This window comes from Poeciliopsis prolifica, unplaced genomic scaffold (assembly GCF_027474105.1).
Source record: "Poeciliopsis prolifica strain line A6 unplaced genomic scaffold, Auburn_PproV2 SCAFFOLD010, whole genome shotgun sequence".
NCBI classification, from domain to species: domain Eukaryota; kingdom Metazoa; phylum Chordata; class Actinopteri; order Cyprinodontiformes; family Poeciliidae; genus Poeciliopsis; species Poeciliopsis prolifica.
The window spans coordinates 13,810,008-13,826,150 of NW_026562385.1; the positions used below are offsets into that span (position 1 = coordinate 13,810,008).

Below are 16,143 nucleotides of genomic sequence, written 5' to 3' on the forward strand. Positions count from 1 at the left end.
GATCTTTAGTGTTATATTTATTTCCTGTTCCCCTCTTTACTCTCCCTCACTAGCTGTTCCGTTTTCTCCCTCTGCTCAGTTTGCCTCCTGCTCTCCCTGCAGTCAGTTAACTAATCCACCCAGACCTTTAGTTCATTCTTTCACTCTTTTGTTCCTCGTCGTTTCTCTGGCCTCCCACAGTTCTCCTCATATAACTGGCCTGAGTTTCGTAACAGTTTATTTTTGTTAAACTTTAGATTTTTTTTTTCTGGTAAATTTGTAAGTTTGTATTTCATAATTTTTTCCCCCATGAAATATGTCAAAATTTAATGGGAAAAATGTAATTTTTGTATCCACTTTAAAAACACGCAATATGTCGCTCTGCATGTTATTTAGCGTGTGTGTGTCTGATGGAGCTGATAAGAGTCTCTCATCATCGGCTGTGTGTATAAAACTCCAGCAGTCTCTCGGCTCCAGCATGTCAGCCATGGCTGTGGGTAAACTGCTCGCTCTGCTGGTTCTGCTCCAGTGCTCTGCAGGTGAGAAACAAGATCATTTTACATAGAACAAAATCACAATAAGAGATGAGCTGACTGTCCAGTCCTCTTGTAGCTACCTGTTTCATTTTTTCTTCAGTGGTGAACTTCTTTGTAAATGTATCAAACTGTTTTGTGGAGCAGTTGCTGTTATTTAATTGTTTAAATTATTCAGAATTTCCACTGTTTAAAACTGATTTGTGGAAAACCTGAACATGAAAATCCTGCTGTTTTGAAGTGGCGCTGAAATCAGTGATTAATTGTGGCGTGTGATTCAGGACTTTACTTTTACTGTGTTTTTTGTGAATGTTTGTTAAATGTCTGTTAATTCTTGATTGTATGTTTATAATGTCTTTTTATTGTTTGGGTCTCCTTGTCTAGGACTACAGATGGAAATTAGCAATTATGCTAATATCTGGCTCATTTACAGTCTGTACAGTTGTGTTGACTGTCCATTAATGTGTACTGTCCTTAATAAAGATTAAAGATTAAAGATTTAAGGGCGCAGCAGCACAACCGGAGAGGGAGACACACACCGTCAGGTCTGCGCAGCGGGAGACCTCACTTGATTAAAACGAGTAAAAATAGAAGAAAAGACATGAAAGAGACATAAGTTTCCCCAGCACCGCAGATCGTGCATTTAGAAACTGGGTCGGAGTGAGAGGACAGAAACTGAACTTTACTTTTCTTTTTCATTTTGGATTAGAAAGGAGAAACACTTTCAGGACTTTGTTTTATTTTTTGAGGATATTGAACTCTATTGCGTACATTACTCTCATTAAAAAAAGAACAGGAATATTTGGACATTTAACTATTTTTTTGCTGTCTTAAACTGAGTGATTTAAATCTGACCTATAATTATTTTTGGTTAGTGAAATATTTATCAGAATAACTATTATTATTTCTTAGTATTGTGGTTTTCTGAATAAATCATTGTGGCTAAAAAAAAAAAAAAATGTCATATTGTCTGGCTGGATATTTATTTTCTCATCAAATTATATGATGTAACATAAGATCACCCTTGAATATATTGTGAGTTCCACTTTAAATCAAGCCGAACGTAACTACTGTGTATTTCTCCTGTTTTTCTTTCTTTTAGCTTTGATGGGAGCTGGAGTGAGGAGCTCCATCATTGGTGGGGGGGACGCCCCAAGAGGCAGGTGGCCCGGTTTGGTCTACCTTGACATTGTCACAGACAGTGGAAAGAAAAAGTGGCACTGCAGTGGTTCAATTCTCAATCAGAAGTGGATCCTGACTGCTGGGCGCTGCTGGGATGAGTAAGTCTGGATGGAATTATTATAATAATAAATGCAGTTTACAAATGCAGTTGTAAACTAGCATTTACAACTGCTAGTTTAAATGTCTGAACCATTAATTTGCTTTATACGGAGTTAGTCAGAGGCTTTTACAAAATACATTCCAGTCCCTTACTGTACTTGATTGGGTAGAAAAGTGATACTATCAAATACTATGAAAGAACTTATTGTAAAAATATTAAGCATAACATCTATAAATGAGTGAGATCTGATCATCTCGTTTGGTCAAGACAGATAAAGGCAGTAAAGGAGAGTGAACGGATCCTGCAGCTGAATAGTGTCACAAAATGTTTGAGAGTTGGGTGTACAGGGAGTAAAAAAGAGGTAGAAATCTGATCTCTTTTGTCTGTTTTTGTGTGTGTCAGTGAATTACGGACCAGGTGGGATCGAACAGGAGTGTGGATCGGCACATATGACCTGGACATGCCATCTGAACGTTACATGAATATAGACCTTGTTGATCGTCTACCTGAGTTCAGGGCTGCTGGCAATGGCTTCATCAATGACATCTCACTGATAAAGTTAAAAAGCCGAATAGAATTCTCCAACACTGTTGCTCCAGTGAACTTACCCAACGAGGATGAGACCTTCGATTCTTCCTCTGAGTGTTGGATCGCAGGCTGGTGGGGAAAAATCAATTGTACGTTTTTCACACTCATGTTGCATAAATCTATACACACATACGCAGACTAAGGGTGAACTTAATGTGTTATCACAATATATTGTGGTAACATTATATAGTTACCACAATCAACGGTGATAAAAGTTACAACATTACTGCTGTCATGGCGTGGCCCCTGAAAATCAAACCTTCTGTAAAACTCTTCTGCAGGACAAGTTTATAGAAAATGAAGCGGTATTTATATCACTAGACTGCAGAAAGTAACTTCACTTAATAATATTTTCAAATGGATTAATATTTATTGATACTTCAGTTGCGCAAACAGTGGAGAAACTAGTAAAACTAACAATCCAGACAACATGAACAGTTTTAAGGGATTTTAAACATGACAATAAATTGGAATTCATCGATAAATCTTAATAAATTCATGAAATTTATCACGATAAATGGTCAGCAATGCGATGAATGCCCTCTTCTGTCACACACACATTATATAGGTGCATAGTAATTGTATAGTAATAATCTGTTTCATCACCTGAACCTCTCTCTGTGCCCAAGTAGCCCAGGGTGAGTACTCAAACACTCTACAGGAGATGAAGGTTCGAATTGTGTGTCAGACCAGATGTGAAGCTGCGTTTCCAGGCCTGACTGATAACATGCTGTGTGTTGGCAGCCCTGCTGGAGGAAACTATTCCTGCAACGTGAGTTTCAGCATTTATATAAAAACTAACATGCAGAACATCAGTCTAGTCTAAAATGCAGTGAATGAGGTTGTGTGGAGAACATCCACAAATTTTACAGATTAAGTCAAAACTGGTTCATGGAAAACATAAAACCATCTGCTAAAACCATGTAAGCCAGGAAATTACATTACAAACAAACTAACATTATCACAGTGTGTCAATTTTCAGCATCCACCAGGAGACTACGGCAGCCCGCTCATGTGCCGCACAGCCAGAGGCTTTGTGCAGGTGGGAATCATGAGCTTTCACAGTCCGGATGATTATCGTATCCCAGACCACTTTGGAATCTACACTCAAGTCTCCAGTTATATGGACTACATCACAACATACACTTTTTTTGGCTAATATACCAAGAAGCAAGTAAAAATATCTGAACTATATCAACTCGTACATCTAATTTGATAATTAATTCCTGAAGACTCTCTGCCTTCATCAGCTTGTCTCCTTGTTCCAATCAAACCTTCCAGTTTATTCACTCTTTCTAACCCAGAGATGCATCTCAGTAAATTAAGTAATAAGATATAGTTTCAGGATTTCTATTCAAAAAGTGGAATTACTGCAATGCAAGGCTACTGATATGACAACAGCCCTGCAGAAAGTCACTGACGGCCTCCATAAGGCTAAAAAAAAAGAGACCATCTAGAAAGACTTTTTAAAAACTATTTAGAAAATGTGTGGTAGAAAAAGGTGAGGCAGCAACAGAAATAACGCCTTAGAAATAATGATGTATTTCTAAGGCCCATTTACAACCCCACACTTATTGGACCAGAGTTCTGGGCAAAAAGGTCAAATAAGTCAAAACGCATCCAGGCACGTCTAACAAAATGAGAATATCATGAAAAAAATCAATATTTTTGTCACTCATTTCAGAAAGTACTAGTGGCATCTCTGGGTCAGGAATGAGTCGGTTTGTCTGTGTATTGCAGCTCTTGATGTGCTGACTCCAGCCTCCTTCTGAAGTTCCACCAAATTCTGGAACTGATTGTGCTTGACAATTCTGAAATATGTTATTAATCTCAGAGGGAAATTAAATGTATAACATAAAATCCTGCCAAGGTCGTAATAAACCCTGCTGGCGGTATTGTTGTCCTGCACACTTTTTTCTTCCACTCAATTTTCTATGAATATGCTTGGATGACATCGGTGCATTAAAAATGCTTCCCATCTTAAAATGTATTTATAGTCAGATTAAAATTTTCTGAAACATTGGATTTATCTCAAGAAATGAAGAAGTAAATTATTCACTCCACAAATTACATGTTTCACTTTCTGAAAGGAGGGAAAAAGAAACAATGAAAATCTGCATATTACCAAAATAGGAATAAGACAAAGAAAACATGAAATTATGTAAATGAAAACACAACTTTAAGTAACTAAACATTTTTAGAAGCAAATGAACCACAAAGTTTACATTAGAATAACAAAGTTTCAGTAAAACTGAGGGCCTGTGAATAAAGACGGGTTTAAAAGCTCCAGTTTGTGTTCAGAGTCTGGACTGCCTCTGCCGAGGCGCAGCGCTTCCTGTTCGGTTTCGATTGTGAACAAAGTCCAATCCAGGGTTTGGAGGAAATTTAGAAGATGTGATTGTGAACTGCAGCTGAAGTCAGAGTTCCAAGAGCCTTCACACACACACCCCCCCCCCCCCCCCCCCACACACACACACACACCCACACACACACACACACACACACACACACACACACACACACACACACACACACACACACACACACACACACACACACACACACGTATCCAGGACATCTGATCAGTTGCAGTTGGAACTGGGAGATCCTGACTTTCTTGTTGAAAATCAACTGGGACTCCATCCAAAGCTGGACTTTCCACTGGAAACTGGGAGAAACTTTGCTATGACTTGTAGGCGTTTCAAAATGGCCGCTCCTCACATCAGCAATGTTCACTTTACAAGACACATGTAAGAGTGTGTCTAAAATTATTTTACATGTAGCACCTGCAACTATAAACTTTATATTTTTGAGATACAAATTATACTGCATGAACTGTATTGCAACTATTAGCAATGTCATGATGATTATCATGATGATACATCAGTTGTGAATAAATATTCTATCATAAAATACTATTTTATGATATAAAAAATATATAAAATATTTTATGATATAAAAAAATCAGACCATCATTAACTAGTGGTCTGACTTTACATTATAGTTGACTTGGCAAAAGCAGAGAAAGACTGTTGTCAGTATATTACAGCAATGTTACAATTAGAAAACCTCACAGATTCACATGTTTTATGTACAAAGGTGTAATTCCTGTGTTAGTTACCATTTTTACTGGACAAACGGACACTTTATTAATCCTGTGCGGGAATTGGTTTTGCTACAGCAGCAACAAGTAAATCAATAAAAATGATTAAAAAATAAAGAACATAATATGTAAGCAGGTCTGGGAACATTATCAGTTCAAATTGATAAGGCGTCAGAATAAACTGCACACACACATAAATAAATCCCAACACACCTTGTGGCAGTGTGTGAACTGAGAGAAGCAGCTTTTCTCCTCCATCAGCCAGCAGGCACCATCCAGCTGGTCAAGTGTCGCCATGGTGACAAGAGTCAGTTGGTGGAGCATCATCATTAAGAATCTTTCAACTTTAACGATCCCGATGATTTATAAGGTTTGCATACATGTAAAGTGGAAAAATTGCAACCAAAGATGTTGCAGCTGAACCCTAGAAATCCATGAATTATTTAGGACAGTCTGAGATGGTGCTGAATATTTCTTCTATAACTCTGTTGAACATTAAAAATACAATTGAAAAAAAATATTCTAATATTTTAAATCAACAAACATTTGCTTATGGTCAAAAATAGGATTATATGCTAAGACTACACTAGACACCAGATTTTATAACAGATTTGCTTTTCTTGCTGCTTTGCACAGGATGTTCTGTCTTTTTTACTCTAAGATCTCTTGGAGATTCGTGGTGCATCACCCGCTAACAAAGTGGCTACAACTGCTGCCTTAAATTACACTGCATTTAAGCTGTCTCATGTGTCAAAAAACATGATCAACATATTTCAAACCCTTACATTTTAAAATGAGTAAAATCCATGCATTGTCCGTTCTGCTTTATCGTTTCTCTCTGGTCAGGAAATGGAGGGTTTCTAATCACTCGGCTGGATGTGGTCAGAACCTGCTTGGAATATCTTTTCTCGGTAAATCAATCTTTTTTTCTTCAGAAAGTTTCTGTGCCTACATTGTTGATTCTGTTCCACCCACCTGGATCCCAGGGAAAAGATGCACTAGGTCCACATTGGTAATATTGAAGAAATAAACATTAGGTGAGATAAGATCAACTCGAAACTTCATGACCTGCACCATACCAGATTCCTCTTTGCAGCTTAATAAAAAAATATGTAGATATTTTTATTAAATAAAATGTATTTTACAGTGGGTACTTTGTGTTCTGTAAAATCCACTGTTCAAAGAAACCATTGATGTTTTTCTTACAAAGAACTGGTAAGCACTTCTTATAAAAGGGCAATATTTATTTCCATTTTTTAAACTATGTTGCCTTATTACAAAAAAGAAAAAAATCTTTTAAATCATATAATTTAAAAGAAATTTTCTTCTTGATTTAAAGCCTTGGAATTCGGCCTCTATCACTTAAAAATTTCCTGCTCTTTCTGCAACTGTCTTCAGGAAGTCATCACATCGCTGCTCTATTAACTCTTTACCAGCATTTTACTGAGAAGTAGCTCCTATAATGAGCAGTTCCACCAGGTGTTTGCTAATTGCTGCTGGCTAGTCTGAAGGAGCCGAGTGAAGGAGTTGTGGAGAAGGTTTGCGCTGTGAGGTGGAAGTTTGGAAACTGCAGCTTTGAGGAGGAGCTGCGTCTTGAAGGCGGGGCTAGGTCCACCCAGGTGTTCCGCATATCTGAATGGTTGCCATGGAGATAAAAGGATTTCTCAAACATGCATGAAAGAATCAAGGCAACACTCCAGGCATGTTTTTGATGAGGATGATGTAAGATCAAAAAAGTTAATTTTACATGATACTGCCTCTTTAAGATGTTGTGGCACTAGTTGCCTTTTTTCTCTAGTAAAACAGAAAAGACAAGGGAAAGAAAAGGAACAGAGGCAGATGAAGCAAACAGTGTAGGAGGCGGCACTGTGGACTGAGACAGTAAACCTGCACAAGGCTGGAATTAGGATTGAAAAAAAGGAGTCATTCCTTTTCCCCAATCTACAATGATTGTAATATGCTGTCATATTAAATGAAGCTTCTGTTTAATAGCCCCAGCGTAGCTGCAGATAGAGAACAGCTTTCTGTTACTTCCTCCATTAGATCCTCAGGTGAGCTTCTGAACAGGTAGAATCAATTCTCATGAGAATCAACTAGAAATCAATCACCCTTTAACAACTACATGAAATCAAAAAGATGGAAATGAAGCTTTTTATGTAAAAGGTTGTTGGTCATAACAGCACCGCCTCTTCACAGCCCCGTTTAGTTTTTATTAGCATTGATATAATCAGGACTTTGGTTCTAAACAGACTTAAGAGTCATGAAAGTCAACATGAATGAGGGCTGAGATGCAGCCAAATACTCTGTTATATCAAAATATGGAATATGAAACAGTTTATGTCATTTTAGTGACTCAGTAAAATTTGTCAGGTAAAATAATTCTCCTTTCATAAACACACACTCATGATTCAGATGGGAAAGCATTTTTATGAGCCAACCATCTTTAATTCCATAGATAAAGTTTGTGGTAAGCCCAAGCCCAGCAGTTCCTCATGAGAGCTTTTATTGTCCATATTTTCCCCCAAATGAAAAGGTTCAACATTTCAGATGAAACCAACAAGGTTGGAATGTGATGTTATGAACCTGAAAATGTTTCACGGACCAAAATAAAACCATCCTGCCCCAGAACCCTGTAGGACCCCGCCAGAGGCAGCAGCTAGGCCTCAGTCTGCTCAGTCTGCTCCCTGCAGGAAGCTGCTGCCACCTGAGGCGTCTGCTTGTTTCTGCCCGGCTCCGTCACTGAGCCCTCTGTCCGCTCACACTCCTTCTGCTGGTCTTCCTCAGCTTTCTGCTTGTCTGCTTTGGTCTTGAACCTCAGCCCATGACCTGAAAATCAGACAGCAGGCATCCTTAAAGGGACAGTGTTATGTGTCTGACAACTCTGACATAGAGCCATTTTATGGCACTATTAAGTAACTATGTTACCTTCAGTTATGAAATACTGTATACATCAAACTTTACCTAAAAGAAATATGACTTTGGAATTTAACGCCTCTAAATTGGGTCTCCGTCTCTTTAAGAAGCTGCTGCTCTGACATTCTGCTTTCAGGAAGTCAATGTAACAAAGTTCTTCCATTCAGCCTTTAACAATGCTTTTACCAATATTCCACAGAAAGTAGTTCATATGATGAGCTCAGCAGAGGTGCAGCTCTGCCAGGTGTTTGCCATTTGCTGCTGCTGCCTCTAGTTTGAAGGAGCTGAGAGAGTCTAAGATTCTTTATGAATGAAAGAGTCAAGGCAGCACTCCAGCTATGTTTTTGATCAGGGAATGACATTCTAATAATTTTACTGAACAAGGTTGATTTTATACAATATTTACCACAGGCAGACAGAACAGAACCAAACCCACTGAGTTCTGGCTCTGACTGAACCTCATGGTTACCTCGGCGATCCCAGTCAGAACTACAACAAAGAATGATAATGGATTCCTCTCCATTTAATCCAGGTGTCAAACTCCAGTCCTCCAGGGCCACTGTCCAGCAGTTTTTAGATGTACCACAGGTACAAAATGCTGGAATGAAATGGCTTAATTACCTCCTTGTGTAGATCAGATCTCCAGAGCCTTAATTACCTAATTATTATATTCAGGTGTGGTGCAGCAGAGGCATCTAATCATCTAAAGGCTGCAGGACACTTGAGGACTGGAGTTTGACACCCCTGATTTAATACATTCCAACGCAAAGCGTTTGCTAACAGAGGCTGCAGAACAGTATCATTACTAAAACTGTTTATTTCTGTAATGATCACTCCCTTTAAAAAGCATGGCAGCCATACTGGATTGTTCATTCGTGTGTTTCTTGAGTTAAAGCTTATTTATAATTTATTACAGGCCATTTTATTTTCTCTCTTGTTCAGTGATAAGAAATGACTTCCAAATTCTTAAAGCCGTCGTAGAAACAGATGCCTGAATTTGAACCAAGATGATAAAGGAAACAAAAGGTCTGCTCCAGACACATGGTTTAGATTTCCTTATTACGTTTCAGCGATGATCAGAACTTTAAAACAGAAAAAGTCAGCATTTAAGTTTGTTTCATCGAACAACAAACTTACGGTGAAACAGGTGATCCACAAGTCACCGAATGCATTACAGCACTTTATTTTAGCTGCAACATTTATTATGTTTAGCTGTTTAGTCTTTTTTTTTCGCAAACAAATATGTTGGACTAATGGTGTTTTAAAAGCAGTGGGAATGACTGGAAGGATGAATTGCGTGAGAAGATTCAATGAAATCAAGTTGTTCTTGACTGAGATTTTCTGAACCCAATGATAGAGAACAACAGAACATTCAGTCCTCATTGTACTCACTTGGACAATCTGCCACCTCTTTGAAAGCCTTCTTCTTACAGCAGCCTCGACACAGGCTGAACACGCATTTATTTCCCTGCAGAGCAAATCATGACAGGAATCACTAAGCTGCCTGAAGTCTTTGTCAATGGAAGGAGAGAATTAATTTAAAAAATAAATAAATAAAAACACAACTTGACAAAAAATGATATCCTTTATGCAGTCGTTTTATGTGACTTTGGAGAAACAGAGAACTTTAGAAGAGATGATTTATGTTTGTGAAAGCGGATGTGTGCATCAGATATAAAACACCAACACTAAGGTTGATAAACTCATTTCCTTTTTGGGCCACATCAAGATCATTAATGTCCTCTAACGACTGCATGTGGTGGAATTTACTGAAAACATTGGAATATTCAAATATCACCCAATAGCTGTTTCTTACTTATTAAAATTAAATCATTCTGAAATTATTTTCACATTGATGTAATTTAGCAGCATAGAGATAAACACTTTGGATTTAATTGATAAAGTAAGATTTAGGCATACAACTCTTAACTTAAAGGTTCTGTTAACGTCCAGCGGGCCGCAGCCAGGCCTTCAGTTTGACACATCCGCTTACCTTTGGGTTGCCACATTGTTCACATTTGAGGTATTTGGCTACAAGCGGGGAAAAGGAGAACTGTTTCAGATTTCTTGTTCTGTTGGTAGTGATTTAAAAGCACATCTTTAACTGAGGTAGACTCACGTTTCAGCTCAGGACTGAAGTTTTTGTTGGGGTTGCGGGATCTTTTCTTCAGTTTGTTTTTGGACAGGCCTTCAGCCGCCCCGTCTGAAACCTCCAGAGATCTCTTCTGACACGCGGTGCTCCTCACCTCGGCCTCCTGGCAGCTGCCATTGGTCACCGCCGGCTTGGGGCTGGTGGATGTTGGTCATTTACAGCAGAAGAGTGGAAAAGACAAATGACAAATCCTTTTGTTGTTTGATTACTTTACTGACTACACATCTGCAGTCATCCAGGCCGCATGCTTGCACCAGTAGAAACAGAGGATGTGACTCACGGTGGTCTGACATATGGCTGGCAGATCCAGTGAGGCAGCGGCAGACCCCCGTCTTTCTCATCCCCACCAGAAATCTCCTCCTACATTGAGACAACGAGAAACCTAAGAACTAAGAACCTGAATCATTTCAATGAAACTAATTGTTTGTCACGATACAGCTTTCCAATTACTGCGACAATATTACTGCAATAATATTGTTGTTTTGAGAACATTTTTAAGTACTATACTGATAACGGCAAACATTTTTAATTCTGTAAACAATTCTTTACTCTGGAACTGGAAGGTATTTTAAATATGCAAAATAATGCCCAACCACCAAAGAAAATCAATAAAATGAAATTAAAAACCACACATAACCTAAACCATAAATAACATGGATTATCAAGTCTCTGCACAAAATTGCCCTTCAAAAATATTAGTCATTGGAGTGATTACTGAGTTCATTTCAATTTTATCATGCAATTAATTGCTTATTGCGACAAACTGACAAATACATTTTCATTAGTTACATTGCAATCATGCAGAAACCAATACAAGCTGTAACCAACCATCTGTTTTTTACAAGTAATATCAAAGAGAAAATGAAGTGTGTATGGCAACATTTATGCCACCTGCTCTGGTTTTCAGAATGAGTCAGACGGTCCTTACATCTGATTGATGTGAGGACCATCAGGTCACATTAGCATTTATTGATGATACCATTTGCTCTGGCATAACTCTAAATCTCCAGATGTGAATGTTAGCCAGGATGGGAAGAATCAACGTTCTGGCTTTTGAAAACATTTAACTTCTTTATGTTGTTACAACCACAAACCTCCACATGCTTCTTGGTGTTTTAGGTAATAAAGCGGCACAAAGCGGAGCTCTCTGAGAAGTGGAAGGAAACAGTTTCTGTGGAACTCCAGAGAGTACAAATACAACTGCAAGTCTGCATTTTGATACAAGGCTAAGCTGATTTGCAAAAAAAATAAAAATTGTGCTAATTTTCTGCCACCAGATTAGGGGCCGTTTATTAATCAATTAATTTGTTTTATTTTATTTATTTTTTTGGGGGGCAGGGGGGAGTCAAAGGTCAACTTTTTGGCCTCCTCCCCTAAGATACAGTACCTGGCAGCGCTGCTTCAGCTGTGAGTTAACGTGGGCTAACCCTTCCAGGGTCTTCACCTTGGCCAGCTCCTCCCTGAGGTCCTGATGGATCTGCAGCCTAAACCCGCACGCACGCACACACACACACACACACACACACACACACACACACACACACACACACACACACACACACACACACACACAATTTAGCTCCATGTGACTACAGTTTCAACAGCTCAACTTAATCAGTAGGAGTTTATGTTTCTGCCAGGAAGGGAAAAGAGTGTAAGAATGAATGAAGCCCTACGTGTGATGCCACAGCTTGAAGAGGTGAGCCCGTATGTAAGACAGCGAGCAAGGAGGGTACTGCTTCACCACCTCCAGATATTCCTCTGCCATTTCCCACACTGGGGGGCTGCGGCCCTCAAACAGGGCCGGGTTATGGAGGTTCCCCTCTACGGATAACACAAAGGCAGATCAAAGGTATGCAATAGTTCAGACACAGAGCACTCTATAACTGAACCTCACAGGACAGAAAGTTAAAGGAGAACTAACCTGCACTCATGACCCCCTGCACTCCTGTCTCCTGAATGCAGCGCTCCACATCACTCAGATGATGGATATTTCCATTTGCAAACACTGGAATATTTACTGCTTTTCTGCAGATGAAAATCCAAGTCAGAAATATGTCTTCCCATTACATTTTTATAGAGACACCAGAGAAAAAGGGCAGCAGCTCACCTGACTGCCTTGATGTGCTCCCAACTAGCGATCCCCGTCATGGCTCCCTTCTGATCTTTGGTTCTGCCATGTACTGTCAGCAACTGGGACATTTACCAAACATCTCAGACTTCACCGCAGTTTTAAAGCATTTTTTTAATTAAATCAAAGCTCAACAGGTGGTGGAAACAGATCCTACCTGACAGCCAGCTTTCTCCAGCATCTGAGCGTAGCGCACCGTTTTCTCGATCTCTTTGAAGACTCGGATCTTACAGGTGACCGGCACCGAGAGCTTTTCATTGGCTAAGCTGACTGTTGATGTAATGAGAAAGGTAGTTCCTTATAACTGCTGCTATTTAAAAAAACAGAGGATTTAGACATTGGTTTAACCATACAATTAAAGCTGCATGTTAATGTTAGAAATTGTTACTCGTTTAAAAAGCTACACATAAAATATGACAAAATGAGTAAAAACTCACCCATCCTCTCCAACAGCTCCCATTCATCTTGCAGAAAAACTCCATAGTGTCCTTAAAATAATAACGTAACATTAGTTTGGGTCCTTCGTATTAGTTCTACTCTAGATAGTTATTCTACGTTCAGATTAGAGCATATGTACCTCTCTTAGCTATCATCTGTGGACAGCCCAGATTGAGATCGATGGCGTCGCAGTGATCCTGGGCCAGGACAGCAGCCTGGAGGAACACCTCCGGGTCATTGGCACAAAACTGGAACAAACATACAAACAACCAGGATATCGATTTCACTCCAACCCATTGTGTTTCAAAGTGATGTGTATTTCTCACTATAGTTTGATTATTTTGGTGAAGGTGGAGTAGTGGAACAATATTATCAAGAAAAATGATTATTTCAACACTTTAAATCTTGAACTTTTAACTGAAATGCATAAAATCATTTTAATCTCAGTTGTACTTTTTTCAGTTAAAACCTAAAAGGAGGTCCAGTAGAAGAGCTCAGACACAAAGCCTTTATCCTCAACTACATGATTAAAACAAATATATTGCAAGAGAAACATCAGCAGGGAACAGTTTGGTTCTGTGTCTGATTCTCGGACTTTAAATGGTTTAGTTAGAAAATTAATGTATGTGAAATGAAATAAGAACTATACAATGTGTCCTTAAAGTCTCTGCTGAACAAAGTGTGATTGTTTAAACAAATCTAATGTCATGCCTTTGATCACTGCACTCCTTCCTCTCACCCAGCAAAAAATAAGTAAAGAAAAAAAAATTATAATACATTTAAAAAATATATGCCCTATATACATATTTTTTATAAAAGAACTCACCTGGGTGATCAGGGGTCTGTCCTCCTTACAGACTTCGTTGTAAAGGTTTTCCTTCCTGTAGTTGGCATCCCGGACAAATACCTGAGCGTGCAGCATCGGCGTGTAGCAGAGCTGGGCACCATGTCTCCTACTCAGCAAGCGCCAGGCCAGCTCGCTCTGGTCCACCATGGGCGCCACCACAAAGCGCGCCTCCCCCAGCGTCTTCCTCCAGAACTCAAAGCCCTGAAGCTTGGCCATCACAGCTGGGGTCCACAGACAGCACAGAGCAGCGTTATATTAAGAAACACTTCTGCCAGGCTTTTCTCTTGGTGATTACAACGGCCAGCTAACAAATGTCTACGAAAGCTAGAATCAGAAAGAAGTAGCTGAAACTACAGATGCAATTATCAGTTCATCAGATATCCGAATTTCCCAATATTACCTAATTTTGGCTCTGAACAGTGATCAAAAGGACAGATAGTGAACCATACCATACCAACTTTATTTATAAAGCACTTTAAAACAACCACAGCTGATACAAAGTGCTGTACATAAAATAGATAAAAACAAATAAAACTTTTACAGTTTAAAACAAACAAACATACAATGTGAAACTAGATCTCGCTGGAGTTGAAGGTCAAGTAAAATAGACGGGTTTTAAGACGAGCTTTAAAATATAAATATGTGAAAACTAAGAATTCCCAGAGTTTTTGGTGTACGAACTAGAACATCCACCCACAGAATGTCCATCTTAGATTTTATTTTGAGTTAGTAAAGCTCAGATAAAGAAAAGGGAGTTGGCCCTGAAAAAACTGATCCTTGAACCTCAACCTACAACTTATGCAGAACAAAATACCAACATATATCAGGAATAAATATGCAAATTTAAAGCCCTCAGCATCAATAGGTAGTCTGTAAGAATTAGACTGACCAGTTTAGAAATGTATTTGTGATTGTTTAGAGATGTCAACATAAGAACCTCTCTGTTATCACCTCTCTTGTATTTTATTACTGTACTTTATATTTAGGCATTAAAAAGCGTTTCATGCACGTTTCCGACACGAATGTCTAAAGCTTAATATAAGATCATCAAATAGCATGTTTAAAAAGTAGTGTCAGATTAAATCGTCAATATTTAATAATGTTCAGCGCTTCTCTGAAGCTATTTAAATGTCTAAACGTTTTCATTTTGCAATTCAGCACCATGGAGTATCTCATAAATATAGTAAATGTTTGATTATTTGACAGCAGCGAGTTTGATTAACTTTGCTTTGTTTTCAAACATTTTTTTCTGTTTTCTTTTCACCTTGTAGCCTTCAGCAGTCCTAAAACTTGTTAGCTGTGGTGTCGCTAGCAGAGCCGCGCTAACCGGCGCGCAGTTATCCCGGGTCAAACAGAAGGCTGTGGCCGAGTCCCAGCCTCCTGGCCCGCTGTGCGGCCAGCGAGAAGCGGGACCTCCGTGTGTCTGGAACCTCAGGCTGATGTTTCACCTGCTTCACTGTGGCGCTTGGAGACAGCTCCTCACGCGGCACCTTCAGCCATGTGCAACAGCCAAATATCACCGGCACGGAACGTTTCTTCTTCTTCTTCTTGTTCTTCTTCTTCTTCTCCGCTTCAGCTACTTCTGGTTGTAAATAAAATATTCCAACAGACTCGTGGTACGACGCCCCCCTTTGGCCATGACATGTCATAGTAGATGTTAAAAATAAACTTGGGGCAGAATACGTTTAAATGTGTATTTTGTATGCAATAATGTTAATGATGGGGCCTACCACCTTCACCATCAGGAGTAATCCTGACAGAAGATTGCATTGATAACCTAAAACTGTTAGCTGAAAATGATTCCCGTCATAAACAATACTGCACAGACATAAAATGTAATTTTTGTTACACTTGATTTATTGTTTGGGACAGCAGTCTGCAGGTGAACTTTGCTGTTTGACATTAAAAATAAAACCACCAGGTTTTTAATGCACCAATCCTTATTCATCAGAAGCAAAGTAAGCCATCACCATGGAAACTGACAGATCCATTATTCACCCAGCTGCTGTGTGATTTTCCCTCATGGTGCTCAGATTACAAAAAACAAACTGATTAGTTTACAGTTAAAGAAATCCTCCAAATGATATTTTTAAAAGGACATCGTTTGGGTTCCCTTCTACTGAATATTACCGTTTCTGTACTGTATACTAAAAAAAATTCAACTAATAGATTTAATA

General features: G+C 39.0%; 2 protein-coding genes across 3 annotated transcripts; one reads left to right on the top strand and one right to left on the bottom strand.

Moving 5' to 3' along the window:
- The first annotated feature begins 466 nt into the window (after positions 1 to 466).
- On the top strand, positions 467 to 3,582 carry LOC129363770 (trypsin II-P29-like). Its single transcript, XM_055036048.1, has 5 exons — positions 467 to 518; positions 1,615 to 1,792; positions 2,197 to 2,471; positions 3,015 to 3,154; positions 3,350 to 3,582. Exons 1-5 carry the CDS (start codon positions 467 to 469, stop codon positions 3,539 to 3,541), a joined length of 837 nt encoding a protein of 278 aa, XP_054892023.1. The 3' UTR covers positions 3,542 to 3,582.
- A 4,393-nt stretch (positions 3,583 to 7,975) lies between these two features.
- On the bottom strand, positions 7,976 to 15,520 carry dus1l (dihydrouridine synthase 1-like (S. cerevisiae)). Of its 2 annotated transcripts, none has more exons than XM_055035625.1 (14): positions 15,415 to 15,520; positions 13,946 to 14,187; positions 13,259 to 13,367; positions 13,119 to 13,169; positions 12,839 to 12,951; positions 12,661 to 12,743; positions 12,475 to 12,578; positions 12,227 to 12,374; positions 11,938 to 12,034; positions 10,831 to 10,910; positions 10,518 to 10,687; positions 10,392 to 10,429; positions 9,791 to 9,866; positions 7,976 to 8,311 (listed from the first exon to the last, which is right to left on the bottom strand). In XM_055035625.1, the coding sequence occupies exons 2-14, from the start codon at positions 14,180 to 14,182 to the stop codon at positions 8,142 to 8,144; spliced, it is 1,476 nt and encodes a 491-aa protein (XP_054891600.1). In that variant the 5' UTR covers positions 14,183 to 14,187; positions 15,415 to 15,520; the 3' UTR covers positions 7,976 to 8,141. The 2 variants fall into 2 exon arrangements, with proteins under 2 accessions (XP_054891600.1, XP_054891599.1); XM_055035624.1 differs by having other exon boundaries at positions 15,231 to 15,520.
- Between the last annotated feature and the right edge of the window lie 623 nt (positions 15,521 to 16,143).

Coding starts and splice junctions, on each gene's coding strand:
- dus1l (XM_055035625.1), bottom strand. CDS start 14,182: ATGGCCAAGCTTCAGGGCTTTGAGTTCTGGAGGAAGACGCTGGGGGAG. Junction 13,368..13,945: donor ACAGACCCCTGATCACCCAG/GTGAGTTCTTTT, acceptor TGTTTGTTCCAG/TTTTGTGCCAATGACCCGGA. Junction 12,375..12,474: donor GCAGGGGGTCATGAGTGCAG/GTTAGTTCTCCT, acceptor TGTTATCCGTAG/AGGGGAACCTCCATAACCCG.
- LOC129363770 (XM_055036048.1), top strand. CDS start 467: ATGGCTGTGGGTAAACTGCTCGCTCTGCTGGTTCTGCTCCAGTGCTCT. Junction 1,793..2,196: donor GCTGGGCGCTGCTGGGATGA/GTAAGTCTGGAT, acceptor TGTGTGTGTCAG/TGAATTACGGACCAGGTGGG. Junction 2,472..3,014: donor CTGGTGGGGAAAAATCAATT/GTACGTTTTTCA, acceptor GTGCCCAAGTAG/CCCAGGGTGAGTACTCAAAC.